The sequence below is a fragment of the Xenopus laevis genome, chromosome 8L (genome assembly GCF_017654675.1).
Source record: "Xenopus laevis strain J_2021 chromosome 8L, Xenopus_laevis_v10.1, whole genome shotgun sequence".
Classification (NCBI taxonomy): Eukaryota; Metazoa; Chordata; class Amphibia; order Anura; family Pipidae; genus Xenopus; species Xenopus laevis.
In genome coordinates, this window is record NC_054385.1 from 103,600,837 (window position 1) to 103,617,779 (window position 16,943).

At 40.5% G+C, this 16,943-nt stretch overlaps 1 protein-coding gene across 6 annotated transcripts in view; it reads left to right on the forward strand.

Moving 5' to 3' along the window:
- LOC108699226 (homeobox protein Meis2) overlaps positions 1 to 14,925 on the forward strand; it is a 110,703-nt gene extending 95,778 nt beyond the window's left edge. For 3 of the 6 annotated variants that reach the window (XM_018231174.2, XM_018231171.2, XM_018231175.2), the window contains exons 10-13: positions 2,640 to 2,698; positions 4,279 to 4,389; positions 5,649 to 5,736; positions 13,643 to 14,925. In XM_018231174.2, the coding sequence (XP_018086663.1) occupies positions 2,640 to 2,698; positions 4,279 to 4,389; positions 5,649 to 5,707 (229 nt within the window). In that variant the 3' untranslated portion in view covers positions 5,708 to 5,736; positions 13,643 to 14,925. The remainder of the gene's footprint in view (positions 1 to 2,639; positions 2,699 to 4,278; positions 4,390 to 5,648; positions 5,737 to 13,642) is intronic. The other 3 variants (XM_018231176.2, XM_018231172.2, XM_018231177.2) reach the window with 1 other exon arrangement.
- The last annotated feature ends 2,018 nt before the right edge of the window (positions 14,926 to 16,943 follow it).

A 16,943-nucleotide genomic window follows, 5' to 3' on the forward strand; every position in this document is an offset into this window, starting at 1 on the left:
TATTTTTGCATTTGAACCTTTTAGTGGATAGAAAGAGATTTTTTTTGATCTCTGCAGCAGTCACATTATAAACTGCAATATATCAGCATTGTGAACATTAGGCAGGTGCACCCACGGCCACTGGCAGGGATTCATTGATTATTTGTTTTATTTAATCCACATCTATTAAGTGCAGTATTCATTAAGCATTAATGATAACCATTCTCTCCATAGATAATGTGCATTTATCTGTGCAACAGCTGTAGAAAGTATAGGTAACTGCAGAATGATTCCCTTAACATGACTGCATAGTCACCCATGACCCTCTGATGGATTTTCCTGCTGTCAGCAGCTGGTGCCCACACATTCCTCAGTGATCAAGAGAAGCACCATACTTTAGGCCCAAATGAAGCCTTACTTTCTAGCTTCCTTTCAAGGACTTTTTTTTGTGCCATGCTTTTTATTATTATTATTATTATTATTATTATGCATCAGTGATGGAAAGTTGTGGCAAGGTCACAATAACGGCAATTTCTGGGGGCTCACATTTGGCACCGGAGGTCAACCCTAGTTGGCACCGACCTCTCGGTGACCCCTAGTTTTAAAGTTTGGGTCAGCAGGAGGTGGCGTGGATTAGATGGGAAGAGTGGGGGCCCCAGTCCTGAAGTCGACTCTATAGTCTCTGTAAGGCTGGCAATAAAACTTGAGACAGTTTAATGGATGTCTCTGCTGACCCAGGGAAGCCATGTGAAAACAAAAGCCTGGACTTCATTTAGGTCTGAATGGGGAGTGCAGCTATGCCGAAAGATCAGAGGGAGAAAAACTAAACTCTAGAAAGCAGTCACATAGATAGTATATTATTGGTATGTGAATGCAAACAACGGAAGGGAAACATTTAGTAACTCATGTTATAATTAATAGGTTCCAACATTAAGTTGTGTTTGTGTAGTGGCGTATGACAAGCCCTAGTTATTTACGTTCAACGTGGTGGTGTATTTTTTAGTCTTCACGGCCAACAATTTTCATTTCTGCTAACTCCCAGAGGTCTTTGCCCTACAGGGTAAGCTTAGTGCTTATGATGTCACAAGTAGTCTGGCTGTATAAGCTTCTTCCATGACCTCATCCTTGCAATGTCAAAATAAACATGGACTTGACACACATTTCACAGTACATACAAGGGCAGCTTTATTCCTTGGAGACAGCATGATGAAGGATAGAGCGTGTGTTTTTTCCTTTTTTGTCATCTTTATTAAAATATACTATATATATATATATATATATATATATATATATATATATATATATATATATATATATATATATATATATATATATATATATATATATTGTTTGTGTGTAGCTCAATTTTATAGCAAACGGGTCTAACAATAAAGTAACAAACAAGGGTTACAAATTAAACCAATAGGATGCTTAAAGACAATATGGATTTAAGTGGTGTCTGGGAGGGACGTCTGAAGGACAAATAGCAGGGCTGGCCTTCATAAATCTTGGATGCTCAGCAGTGGAGTAACTAGATGTTACTGGGCCCCACAGCAAACTAATTTTGGGACCCCTAACATATCCAGAGATTGTCCTGTTTTACCAATATCTGTTGGAATCGACCATTATTTTGGGCTTCCCTATAACTTCTGCCCCCCCCCCCCTGCAGCCACAGGGTCTGCTTCCTCTGTAGTTACGCCCCTGATGCATAGTAGTAGTCTATACAATGTTAAAGGGATTGTTCATCTTTAAGTTAACTTTTAATATGTTATAGAACTGCCAATGCTAAGCAACTTTGCAAATGGTCTTCATTGTTTATTTTTTATAGGTTTTTATTTCCAACTATTTGCCTTCTTCTTCTGACTCTTTCCAGCTTTCAAATGGGGGTCACTTACCCCCATCTAAAAAATAAATGCTTTATAAGCCTACATATTTATTGTTATTGCTACTTTGTTTTAATTCAGGCCTATCCTATTTATATTCCAGTCTCTTGTTCAAAATAATGAATGATTGCTAGGGTAATTTTGACAATAGCAACCAGATTGCTGAAATTGCAAATTGGAGAGCTGCTGAATAAAAAGCTAAATAACTCAAAAACCAACAGCAAATTGTCATAGAATATCACCCTCTAGATAATGCTAAAAGTTAACTGAACACCTTTAATATAACAGTAATAGTGTACAGAGCCACCATTACAATGCTTCACCTCTAACGCTACTTAAGAAAATGATTATTAGTATTAGTTTGAAAAGGCATTTCACCCTTGTTGGAAATATTGAGTTTCTTAAGAGGACTTTGCTACAGCAGCAACGTGATTGGGACCCAGGGTTCTTTATGCAATACGGAACACCATCCGTAATAATATCTAAATCGCATTTCAATATAAACAAACAATAATAATCGTTTGCCATTATGCTGGCTTAATTGTCAGTCAAAAATGCTAAACGGTTTGTTTAAAGGACAATGAAAGCCAAAAACAATATGGAGAAAGTGCATTGTAATGTTTTCAGACTTTTTTTTTGGATAACAGGTGTAAAGTATTCAACTTGGTATCTTATTGCAACAAAAAAGGCATTTTATTTGTATCACTGTTGCAGCATTTTGTGTGTCACATTGGCACTGTTGTTCCCTACATCATGTGTTTTGTTTTTGTGTTGCAGGTTTATCAATGCCAGAAGGCGAATAGTACAACCTATGATCGACCAGTCAAATCGAGCAGGTGAGAACCTGACTTTCCTTTTAATGGGTTAAATGTTGGGGTTTCTGCCATTACTTTCAATAAGCCAAAGGTTTAAGAAACAGAGAGGCACTCAATAGGCAGTAAATAAAATGCCTCAGCAAGACATTCTGGGAGACAGTAGGGACAAGAAGAGGGGGCAATCTCACCCCCTTAAATCCCAGCATCCCACCATAGGGAGCAGCTAATTGGTGCTAATTGGAGATTTCCAGAATGCTCTTGGTACAACTGCAACCTCTCCTCTTCACAAACCACTAATTGGCGCAAAGTACTAGGCCACAAGGAAGCATATTAACCCTCATCATGCCAGAATGGGTGCTTTGGGCGCTTTTACCGGGATGGGTTAAACTTCTCATTGCTTCCCCAATCCCACACAGCAGCTCCCGGCAGTGTAAGGAGGCTGTTCTCATATGTGGTCCATTGTATGTATTCTTTAATTGCCTATTCACACGAAGCTGGCTAGGCTTGCATTATAATGCAGGCTTTTTTAGGTGTATGGTGAGAATGTGTGTGGGGAAAACAGAGGGCGGGGGAGAAAGATTCTAAAGTTCTTTAGAAGAAACTTCCCATTAAAAATCGTATTTAATGACTTCAGCTCTAATGAAGATTATCATGAGGATTATTTTTCTTTTTGTCTTGCCAATGCGTAATACATCCAAACTACCATTAAAATACTAGCTGCGGTATTTCTGTTTTAGTGCTGGAAAACTCACCCACTTCAGCAAGAGCATAACCTGCTCATTTGCCATTACCCCTTTCCAAAAAAATGTTTCCTATCACATGGACAGGGGTTTAATAGAAAAGAAAATAGGTTGCTTTAAATCTGATAGAGCAAATGATTCACTGCACTATAATTACCATCAGTGTACACATTCTAATTCTGCCTGTCTCTAATTATGCTTAAATCAGAGCCTGCTATACATGATCGCTGCTTGTTCTGATATATATATATATATATATGCATTAAAGCCCTAATAAATATGTTTTGGATGAGGACTACTTAAAAAAAAAAAAAAACTTTTGAATTATTTTGCCACTAATATGGTTCCATGCAGTTTAGTTACCATTAAGCACAAGGTACTTATTATTACAGAAAAACGGGGAAATCATACAAATAAAATAAAATTATTTGCTTCAGATGGACACTATGGGAAATGGCATGGGAGCTTTCTGGATAATGGATTTCAAAATAATAGATCCCATACCTGTATTAATGTTTCAGGAGATTTTTTTGAAGGGATGAAAACCTCCACACGCCATCCTCCAAGTCTAAAGCTCAACACTGCCCTCTGAGTCTACAATGTGAATGTTTGCTTCCTTAATGAAGCATTCACTTCTGTACTTTATAACCGGTCACTGCATTATTCAACTCAATTAGTGTGTATCTGCCCCTTTAAATTTCCTGCAGATCCGATTTGGTTAAACATCACTACATGTCTGCGAGGTATATTTTTAGGGGCTGAAAATATGTGTTTCAGTCCTGAAACTGGAACCTTTGCTGATTTTCTGGTATGTCTCTTCTTCTTTTTTCCTTCTCTGTGTCCACGTTTGACCACAATCAGGTTTTCTTCTTGATCCTTCAGTGAGCCAAGGAGCAGCATATAGTCCAGAGGGCCAGCCAATGGGAAGCTTTGTTTTGGACGGGCAGCAACACATGGGAATCAGGCCAGCAGGTGAGTTGAAATACATTCTGGTATTCAGACTGAAATCCAAATGTAGAATTACCCAGGCAAGTCCCTTCTTTTAATCAGCAGAGGAAGAGCTACCGACTGTGTATGTGTTTTGCAATAAGAAAGTAATACTTCCCTGTTAATATTTAACAACAAACTACACTGGATAATGTACCGCCTGCAAAAATCTAGAATGATATGAGGAAATACTTTTTTGTGCTCACCTTATTGTCATGGAACCTGGCCATGGGTCAGCGCCCAGGGCATAAGACATAATAGGACCCTGAACAGGGGTGATCCTGCCATAAGGCAAAATGAGAACCTTGTCTCAGACAGCAGAGGTCCTCAGGGAACCAGGGGCAGCAACAAAAAAAAAAAAACATTCCTGATAAAAAGAACCCAAGCTCTTGTTTTTTTAAACCAGAAAATCAACTCGTCTAGTGCAGAAAGTAGAACTGCACATGAGTACAATAATGATATGTCCCTTCCTCACCCCTGTACAAGCGCAACAAAGTAAAAGGAGAAATAAAGCTTAACTAAAGAAGTAGCTAGAAATGTTGTACTTATTGCTTCGGGCTTTTGTACCAGCCCAAGGCAACCACAGCCCTTCAGCAGGGAAGATCTGTGTCTCCAAAGATGCCCCAGTAGCTCCCCATCTTCTTTTCTGCTGATTCACTGCACATGCTCTGTGCTGCTGTCATTTACTGAGCTTAGGGACCAACTCACAATATACAGTACACATAAAATAGAAATGTCACAATACAAGGCTCATTAGTAATTATTACAGATAATTACTACATGGCAGCACACAAACCAGTGCAACGAGCATAAGAATTTAATAAACAGCCCAGTTGCATAAGCTTATATTATGGGCCAACCTCATTTTCTGCTTGATAATTTGTGACGACCCCTAAGCTTAGCTTCTCAACAGCTGCTCAGAGCCCACTGAGCATGTGAGTGTCGCAGACACTTTCCAAGATGGTGACCCCCTGTGACACGTTTGGATCATTGCTGCTATTGACAAGCGGAAACTTTAGGCTGGTGCAATAAGTTCAGTATATAAAATATGGCAAATTTTAGCCATATCCATTTTTAGGGTTTAGTTGTTCTTTAAGTGCAGGGTGGTGTAGAGGAGCAGAATCATTCCCAGCCATGAACAGCTGCAGTTTAAGGAGCATTGTCTTTTGCATTAAGCGTATTAATGTTTTATGATTTAGTGTAATTTATCCTGTTTCACTGACTGGGCTTTCTCTTCCTTCCAGGCCCTATGAGTGGAATGGGCATGAACATGGGCATGGACGGGCAGTGGCACTATATGTAACACTTGTTTTGCTGCGCAATCACGGGGAAGTAAGTAAATTCAGATTGTTCTAATGAATTTAATGGTGTCAATTACTGTCAAAGTTTACTGAGCAGGCTGCAACCAATGGGAATTCAGTAGGTATACACATTCCAATACACTGCTGCTCTGCTCAGTAAACCATGGTACCACCAGTCCTCCTAGCAAGAAGAATGGAGGGCCTATTGGTTATTGAATTAGATGCTTTATTTTTTACATTTGTACTGAACAATAAATTAATATATACACCAAAGAGGGTTGTTTCTCTCTCTAACAGCAAAACCAGCTCTGGCTACATTTTTCCCTTTAACGTGCACGTCCGGCTAGCGTTTGACATCAGAAATAATTCCCTATCCATGACATGGGTTTCTGTACGTTTTTAGATGGAGCCTATTTCATAACCTGTTGCTTGCAATCGAATGCCTTGGAAGAAAAATTTATCTTAGACACAGTTCACTTACTTTAACTGACCGATCAGCTTGTATGTATTTGCATTCAGAGTTTCTCCATTACATCGAGAGCATATGACATCAGCCCAGGGTAATGGCACGGCTGTGTTTACATTGTTTCCGCTCTCCCTTTCTTTTACATGTTTGCGGCAGACAATAGTGGAAAGAAGGACAGTTAATAAATTTAAAGAGACAGACATTTAGGATCAAGACAATATGAAGCCATATGCATTTCACTGGGGTGTTGCATGACTGCGCTTGGATTAAGAAAACCATTTAATTTTAGAGCTTGGAATACTTTTGATGTATTATTTTTTTTTTTATAAAAAAAAGAAAAAAAAAGTGCTAGCTGCCAGTTTCATTCCCTTGGCTGGAGGCACCGGAGCAGACAGAATTGCATATCACATTGAAACTTCTTTGTTTAATGGGGCCGAATATAGGAAGGCGTACCTTGATTAAATCATTCCTTGTATGTAAATAGAGGCCAGCATTTCAGAGCTAATCTCATGGGGCTGTCGGTGTCATTCAGCCAATTTTCCTATTTCTTCCTTTTTTTTTTTTACAAATGCAGTTAGGATACGGGAAGCAATGTTCCCTATAACGGCCATAGAGAAAACATTTTCTCAGCTTGGATAATTCTTAATATAGGCCATATAATTTCTAGGCTATTTAATTACATAACATATTTTATGCTTCATGACCAATTACATTAATAGCTTAATACAGAAGAATATTATCCTCTCTTGATTTGATTATGCAGCCACACAATATGGTATATTTGGTACTTAATTATCGTCATCCTTGAGTCGACTGGCGGGAGAGAACAAACAGAAAGGGCCGGCCATGCCTTGCAGGATGAAGACTTATAGAGGGCTCCAGGGCAGCAGGCGGATATGCTTATATGAAACAATTATTTCAACTGCAGATAAGAGGGAGGTAGAATGGTGTGAAGGTTGTGAGTTAAATTCATGTGGTATAATAATACTCCCACTCCCATTAGAAGATCACTGGTGGAGTAGTTACTATCCCAGCATAGCATCTTATTCTTCTCCAATGACCCATCTGCTTCTGACTTCCCTCATTTTATTTTTATCAAAGTCTAAATATCCTTGCACTGACGTTTTGCACTTGCACAACTTGCCCTCCATTTATTCCCTTCTCTGCGCCATTGTATGCATGGAAGAGATACACACCCACGTTTCACTCCCCCATAGCTCATTAGCATGTCTGAGAGGCAGATGTCCCAATTGCTAGTATTTTCCTGCAGCATGCTTATTTTTAGAAGCCGTGTGCTACTTTTTGTGTCATAAATTTAGAGCAACATTGCTCCACTCTAATAGATGGTGTTCTCTGACGCCATCTCTTGAGTAATCACTGTAGGCCGGCCATTTTTGCCACATTCATTAACGTCCTTTTTCTGCAAAGCTACAGCTTTATCTGCCATTACTACATACATCATGTCATGGGAGACTTTTGCTACCCCATGTTATTTTGCTATAACTTTGGTTGGAACAAAAGGTCCATCTTGGAAGTTGATACTTTCTAGATGAGGAGTCCCTAACCCTTTTTACCTGTGAGTCACATTCAAATGTAAAAGGAGTTGAGAAGTAACACCAGCATGAAAGAAGTCATGGGGGTGCCAAATAAGGGCTGTGATTGGTTATTTGGTAGCCAGCGCCGATTCTAATGAAGACGCCACCTGAGGCGGCTCCTTAAATGCCGCCCCTCGCCTCGCAGAAACACTAGTGCGGAGAGCGCAACTGCGCTCTCTCGCACTAGTAAAGCCGAATTTCCGGTTTCAAAACCGGAAATTCGGCTCTTTAAAGTGACAGGAGCGGCTTTTTGCCGCCCCTGGAAACTTATCTGGCGCTGCCGTCTGAGGCGAGCTCCTCAGCTCGCCTCATTGGCGGAGCGCACCTGTTGGTAGCCCCTATTCAGACTGGCAGCCTATGGCAGCCTACTGAAGGCTCTGTTTGGCAGTAAACCTGGTTTTTATGCAACTAAAACTGGAATTCAAAAATAAGCACCTGCTTCGAGACCACTGAGAGCAACATAAAAGGGGTTGGTGAGTAACATGTTACTCATGAGCCATTGGTTGTGGATAACTGATCTAGCTATATAGAGATGTATTGCTTTGCACATATATTGCCCTTGCTCCACCAACCTTATCTTTTATCAACCCTTGGTTCCTCTCATATTGTATTTTAAGAAAGAGTTTTAAATTAAAAGTAAAGCCCCACAAAGGAGATTAGTCTAGAAATAATGTATGTGACGCACAGGGCTTCTTGTACCAGCTCAGAGGTGGGAAGCATAACAATGATGATGGGAACACCTATTAAGCCTCCATGGGGCTGGGCTGATCACTTGTTTTTAGAACATTCTGAAGACTACACTGGGCTCTATGCAGTTGTGCAGTTCTGAAAAAAGAAGCTATTTGGTTTTGGAAGGATATAGTTCCCAGGTCATCCATTCAAACCGGAAGATTCTGCACGACCAATCTGTAATCACTCAATCTCAGTGCATCCTATGGGCTCCAAAACAGTCTCCAGCCTGCATCTGCATGGAATTCTAATTTGCAATGCATGTAGCATTTACTAACGTAACCACATAAACAATAAGCCCCTGTTCAGAAAGTGTTGTTTATGGTAAGCTCAGCTTATTAAAGGACAGCTATACCCCCCGAACAATGTAAGCCTTTTAAAAAAATATATTGCATTTAACAGCTCGTGTGTAAAAACCTGCTTCATGTAAATAAACCATTTTCATAATAGTATACTTTTTTAGGAGTATGTGCCATTGGGTGATCATAAATAGAAAACTGCCATTTAAAAAAAAATAAGGGCTGCCCCCTGGGATCGTAGGATTCACAGTGCACACAAACAAACCATACATGTTAGGTCAGACCATCACAAAATGGTGGTTCAAGGCAAGAGATGTAGAAGGACAATATTTACTTAAATATATATTCCAGTTTGGTAAAATTCTTTAATATGCCACTTAATATGATATAAACCATCTGTTGTTTAAATATTCATTTTGGAGGTAAAGTTTTCCTTTAACCCTTTCACCAGGGACACTGTGGCCTACAATTACACATTAGGCAACCTGTCTTACCCTTATTATACCCCCCCCCCCCAGTTGGGCCAATGAGTGAATTTTAAAAACAAATGTAGCTCCTTCATTGTTGTTGAACCCCATGGAACATAATGTAGCATTGAATTTTCTTTTGTAGTTGTTGGGCTTTTGCTCTCTACATATTGCTCTTTATTGCAGCACATATAATGGGGCACATTTACCTAGGGTCGAATATCGAGGGTTAATTAACCCTCGATATTCGACCGTCGAAGTAAAATCCTTCGACTTCGAATATCGAAGTCGAAGGATTTTGCGCTATTCCTACGATCGAACGATCGAAGGAATAATCGTTCGATCGAACGATTAAATCCTTCAATCTAATGGTTCCAAGGATTTTAATTCATCGATCGAAGGATATTCCTTCGATCAGAAAATTGTTAGGAAGCCTATGGGGACCTCCCCCATAGGCTACCATTGGCCTCGGTAAGTTTTAGGTGGCGAACTAGGGGGTCAAAGAATTTTTTAAAGAGACAGTACTTCGACTATCGAATACTCAAACGATTTTTAGTTTGAATCGTTCGATTCTAAGTCGAAGGTCGAAGTAGCCCATTCGATGGTCGAAGTAGCCATATTCGACCATTCGAACTTTTTTTCCTCTATTCCTTCACTCAAACTAAGTAAATGGGCCCCATAGTGTATGGTATTGCCACTTGCACAGTAGCCTTTTCCATCAGCCTCGTTGGGGTGCGTGGGAAATAAGTGTGACTGCAATTGAATTGTCCATGACATCTAAAAGCATTTACATGCTCAATACTGGGCATTTCTAAATATAATACTGAATGTATTCCGAGCGCATTAACCAAACTATTTTTACATGTGTTTTCAATGCCTTCTTTTGAGTGACATTAGGAGTCTGCAAGCACCTGTGTGTACATAACCATAACAGCAATGCACCTCTATAATAGCGTTGCCTGTCACTGTGGAATGTAGCCAGCGACTCATGCTACATTGTGCATTCTCCTACATTATGGGAAAGTCTAGGTACATGCAGAACTTTTCTAAAAGGGATACATCATCGGAAAAAATATGTTTTTTTCAAAATGCATCAGTTTAAGGACCAGTAACATCAATTTTTTTTATTAGCGTAGAACGAAAACAAACACAAATGAAACTTTTAAATTGCTAAGTCTTTATTAAGAAAATAACTTACTGAAACTCTGCTTGCGCTCCTCTTCAGAAAAGGTGATCCGGCTATCCATTGTGTGGCGCTCGATTTCTCCCCCCTGCTTTCCTTATAGGAGATAGCCAGGGAGGAGAAATCGAGCGCCGCATGATGGATCGTCGCCATGTTGCCTTTTTTGAAGAGGAGCGCAAGCGGAGTTTTGGTAAGTTGTTTCTTAATAAAGACTTAGCAATTTAAAAGTTTAATATGTCTTTGTTGGTTTTTTTCCGTTCTTCACCAACAAATTTTTTAATAAAAAAAATTGATGCTACTGATCCTTTAATAGGGCTTCTCCAGCAGAATTCTGCACTGAAATCAGTTTCTTAAAACAGATTTTTTTTTTTATTTAATTTTGAAATCTGACTCGGGGCTAGAAATATTGTCAGTTTCCCAGCTGCCCCCAGTCATGTGATTTGTGTGCTGATAAACTTCTGTCACTCTTTACTGCTGTACTGCAAGTTGGAGTGATATCACCCCCTCCCTTTCCCCCCAGCAGCCTAACAATGGGAAGGTAACCAGAGAGAAGTTCCCTAACACAAGATAACAGCTGCCTGCAGCGCCGATTCAGGAGAAAACGCCGCCTGAGGCGGCTCCTGCAATGCCGCCCCCCTCCCCGGTTTACCAGGAGGGGAGGCAGGAACTCTAATGCGGAGAGCGCAATTGCGCTCTCTCGCATTAGTAAAGCCGAATTTCCGGTTTTTAAACCAGGTCCCACTGCGCCACATTCAGTTACATTGAGTAGGAAAAAAAACAGCCTGACAGAAAGCAGTTCCATCCTAAAGTGCTGGCTCTTTTTTAAAAGCACATGACCAGGCAAAATGACCTGAGATGGCGCCTACACACTATAATTACAAGTAAAAAAAATTAGGGATGCATCGAATCCAATTTTTTGGATTCGGCCAAACCCCCGAACCCTTTGCGAAAGATTCAGCCGAATACCGAACCGAATCCAAACCCTAATTTGCATATGCAAATTAGGGGTGGGAAAACATTTTTTACTTCCTTGTTTTGTGACAAAAAGTCACGTGATTTCTCTCCCCACCCCTAATTTACATATGCAAATTCGGATTTGGTTCAGCCAGGCAGAAGGATTCGGCCGAATCCGAATCCTGCTGAAAAAGGCCGAATCCTGAACCGAATCCTGGATTCGGTGCATCCCTAAAAAAAATACACTAGTTGGTTCAGGAATTAAATTTTATATTGTAAACGGTTTAATATAGAAATAAAAACGACATCATAAAAATCATGACATAAATTAAATAGGGTTGAGAGAAAAGTAGAGTCGGTGTAGGGAAAGCCAGACCATTTAGCTGTATAGGCTACTATACGTTCATCATGGACAACGCTATGCCATGACATGAAATCAAATGTGATCTGACAGTGATCCCCACGGTTACATACATACCAAGATATGTTAATACATGTCCATTCACGTGCATGACTAGTCATACGGTATCTGCCCGCTTGGCCCATGGAAGCACTGGAGGAGTGTGAATAGTGAGCGAGGGGGCAAATATTACTCTAACTCTGCTTTGATGACTACATTTAGGGCCGTTTTCTCTTTAAAGGGAAATTCATTTCCTTCAGTGTTCCTCTTAATGTGCTAAAGAATATATAGAGGCAAGCAATGCTGCAGAGAGAGCCTTGTTTATACATTCACCAGTTTAGCGGCCCTAATGCTCACTGTTCTAGCTCCAATAAAGCATCATTCATACACTCCACTGAGCAACTGACTAAATGGCCAAATTGTCATGAAAAATTGCACAACCGATGCTTGGCTTTCTCAAGCAAATATAATCATCTTTATTGTTATGTAGCACTACCATTAAATGCACACATGCCCTCTGGTCCCACCAGCACATCAGCTCCCTGCCATTGCCGTCTCAGTTGGTGTCGAAAACACAGTGTTTAATTACAGGTATGGGACCTGTTATCCAGAATGCTCAGAACTTGGGGTCTTCCGAATAACAGATCTTTCCATAATTTGATTTTTTTACACCTTAAAGAGGTGGTTCACGTTTAAGTTAACTTTTAGTATGTTATAGAATGCCCAGTTATAAGCAAACATTTCAATTGGTCTTCATTATTTAATGTTTTTAGTATTTGAAGTATTTGCCTTCTTCTGACTCTTTCCATCTTTCAAATGGGGGTCACTGACCCCATCTTAAAACAAATGTTCTGTAAGGCTTCAAATGTATTGTTATTGCAACTTTTTATTGTTCATATTTGTATTCAGGCCTCTCCTATTCCAGTCTCTTGTTTACATCATTGTATGGTTGCTAGGATAACTCGGACCCTAGCAACCAGACTGCTTCAATTGCAAACTGGAAAGCTTCTGAATAAAAAGTTAAATAACTCAAAAACCACAAATAATAGTAAATTAAGATCAATTGCAAATTAACTCCAAATTAGGGATGCACCGAATCCACTATTTTGGATTCGACCGAATCCCCAAATCCTTCTTGAACGAATCTGAATCCTAATTTGCATATGCAAATTAGGGGTGGGAAGGGAAAAACATTTTTTACTTCCTTGTTTTGTGACAAAAAGTCACGCAATTTCCTTCCCCGCCCCTAGTTTGCATATGCAAATTAGGATTCCGTTTGGCCTGGCAGAAGGATTCAGCCGAAATCCTGGCCGAATCCCGAACCACATCCTGGATTCAGTGCATCCCTACTCCAAATATCTCTCTCTTAGTTAACTCAAAGGTGAACAACTAGAAACTAGCAAATCATGTAAACATTAAATAAACCCAATAGGCTGGTTTTGCCTCCAATAAGGATTAATTATTAATCTTAGTTGGGATCAAGTACAAGCTACTGGTTTTTTTTTTATTTTTTTTTTATCTTTTTTAAAAATTTGGATAAAAAAGTGGAGTCTATGGGAGACAACTTTTCGGTAATTCAGAGCATTCTGGATATCGGGTTTCCAGATAACGGATCCCATGCCTGTACTATGTTTTAGATAGATTTGCACTATTTTGAATTGTTTTGTTGGGCAGCTGTCACACAGTTGCCTGGTTGCTATGGCTTATTTACCCTAGCAACTAGGCAGCAAGTAAGAAACAGAGAGTTTTTGATTTATAGTTATTTGTGTGTATCCATATCAAGCATTCCCCTGCACCATCAAGGCGATAGAAAATCTAATCATGTGCTGTGTCTTGTTTTTCAGATCTACGGGGCGTGCCAGGGGACTGTCTTTCTCAGGGTGGTCCTATGGGTATCTGATTGGTACACACACATCTCCCCAGTTGCCGTCAACCCCCTCCTCAAGACATGGACCACCAGTGCCCTCCATATGCCAAGTCACCCTGTCACTAGCCATTTGTACCCAGAGAGGATTTGCTCCAGCAGGATGGCCATGTCAGCACAAGCACCAATCCTATTGGCCCAAGCCCTTGGCATCATATCCAGGACAAGGATTCCGCCCTGTTAAAAGGAACCTCGAGGGGGGGAAAAAAAATGTTATTTATGACTTCGGAACCTTGACCAGTTTTACAAGAAAATTAAATTCCAGACAGCTGTGATTTTTTTTTTTTTAAAACAAAAAACAAAAAGTCATTTTTTCATCCTCAACAAAGGACCAAGAACACAAAATGTGAAGTTGTGGGTTCCCCTTTAAAGCCCATTTGAAACCAGACCACCAACCCCCCCCAACAAGCCCCTCCCCCCCTGTGGAAATCAGAAAGACTCAGAGATATAATAACTACTGTAGGATAAATCATAGGAACTAAGTTAACTTGTACATTTCTGTTGATTGAAATAGTTTTAGAAGAAACAAACGAAAAAAAAAAAAGATATCTTTGTTTTTTCCACACTATGTGTGTTGTTTCCAAAAGAATGACTGTCTTGGCTCAGCCGAACCCCCCCTCCTTTCCCCAGTGGAACTGACTATTTCCACTAGTGACCAGTGCAACCAGGGAGAGTCCAGCTTGAAACATGGGGTCCTTGAGTGTAACCCCCAGTCTCCAGCACTACAGGACATGCCACTGGGACTCTACCAGAGACACTGCCTCTCCTGCAATCTGGTCTTTGCACCAAATGACTTTATTGTAAACTCAAAGATTGGAGAACGGAAGCGACTGACACGTGTGAGTGCGACAGAGTGCGACAGAGTGCGACAGAGAATACTGTAACAAAGATTCGTTCAGAGTTCGTTCTATTAATGTTTCATGTTAGATATTTCTATGTGTTACCTCAATTGAAAAACAAAAAAAAAAACAAAAAAACCGAGAATGTTCTCCTAGTACAACCTGCTGTGGGATTGGTATTGTATGTCCATGGATAATTTCTTTCTCAGCACGTGTTCCTCATTAGAGAAAAAAAAATGCTGTTCCCTTAAGCTTTGTCACATTTACATTCAATACTTGTATGAGGACTGTGAGTTTATGTTTAAAGAAAAAAAAAGAAAAAAAAAAAGTGTTAAAAATTCGGTAATAAATATTTCATTTTGGATTTCGTAGGGGTTGCGCGTTATTTACTGGGGGGGGGCAGAACTGCGTGTCTGCGACTGTCGCTGCGGTGCGTTAGTTCTCTCTGATTTGGAGGACGGGTTTGCTCCAGCGGAGAGAACGGCGCCATAGTGCAAATATTTACAGCTTGTGTTGCACCTACTAAAGCCCTGAATGACCCTGGAAATAAAGCGAATATATAAGAGCACTGCTGGCTCCCTCTGCACACAGCACATGCCTTTTATTTCTCTTTTTCTATAGGACTGGCCCTGAAACCTGTACAGTTACAGCTCTGAGTGCGCAATTGCCTTATTTATGGCACAACATGGAGTAGAATCCAAGTGACAAATGGTGCGTTCTGTTTGTTTCCTTTCAGTTCTCTGAGTCCGGCTATAAGTGACACACCACATTCTGTAGCCATGGCAAGGAGGATTTTATAAAGATCGCTCTGTGTGTGTGTGTCTTGTTGTGTTTTATTTAACAGCAAACGAAATCATTCGGGAGATGCGCCCGGGAAGAAAGTCGCTTGGAGCAGGGCCTGAGGGAAGGCGCAGCGGAACGAAAAGAAGTGCCACAATAAACTGGGGAACAGTTGCTCCCCTCCTCGTATCTGCAGGGATCATGTCAGTAGTGTGTGGCCGGCAGCAGCAGATATCCGTGGAGCCAACAATCGCACGCTCCGCTTTAGTCGCAAGTCACCGGTATAGCGCCGTGTTCCTGTATTCAGTAATGAGAGGCAGGTTGCTGTTGGGCATATAGAAGGGACTGGGCGCAGGGATCTTGTACCAGCATGGAAATGTGTCTGTTAAATACTAGTTTAACTGCAATTTATTGCTGTATTTAGTATATTGTGAGGATATGCACAACATATCCGTATAACATATATATATATATATATAATACACAAAAGCCATGAATATCTTGTAAATTATATCCTTATAAACGGTGAGTTCTGATGTCATCAGTTATAAACGGTGAGTAGTGATGTCATTTCTGTCACATGACTCACTGAGATTTGTGTATTATAATAAATAAAGTACCCCCAGTTGCAAAATATGAGGATATTAGAAGTTACCTCGGAGTTCCATGACCTGTATAAACACACGGTCATTGCAACTTATAATATCCTTATCATTTACAAGAGGGGTTACTTTGTTCACTATATGTTTCCTCTGAGGCAAATTAGAGAGGCTTAAGGTGGATTTTTTTTTTTTGCCTTCCCCTGGATGAACTAGCAGTTAGGCAGGTTATGTATAGACAGAAAAGTTGAACTTGATGAATGTGTGTCTTTTTTCATCCTAATTTACTATGTTACTATGGGTGTGAGTGTTGGTGTTATTGTATAATTGATGGCACATTAACTAAAAACAGTGCGATTTGTTGATGTGCTGTGGAACTCTGGGCAGTGCAGTTGTGGATATGGGGACTGCTTGAGCCCCCCCCACCACACACACACATACACACACACACATATACACACACACACATATACACACACACACACAAACACTCACACACACACATATATACACACACATATATACAAACACACACACACACACACACTGGAGTAGTTTGGTGCCCCATGCACCGTTTTTGTGAAGAGAAGCTGTTGGGGGTAAAGGCGAGGATGTGGGAAAGCCGAGCTCCTATAGAAAGAGTGTGAGAGAGGGCTGCGCCGGTCCAGGCTGTGAAAGGCGATTTTCATATTAATAGTTTGGGTGTAGAGGAGAAAGGAGTGTGCGCGCTGCTCCCCCAGCAGATCCCCTGACAGGAATGATGGATGATCGCGCTCGCTTCTCATTTCCCAGCCCCACAGCCCCTTTCTCTCCCCCTCTCTCTCCCTCTCCCCCCGGCTCACTGGGGGCTGCAGCTTCAGAGCAAGACTGCAAAATAAACAAACACCCTTTGGCCTCCACGCATCGATTTCTAAATCATTAGGAATCAATTACTGCTCTCAATATTTCTTATTTTGCTTAAATAAAATATTCAGAGGATGGAAAGGGCTGAGCCGAGACTCTT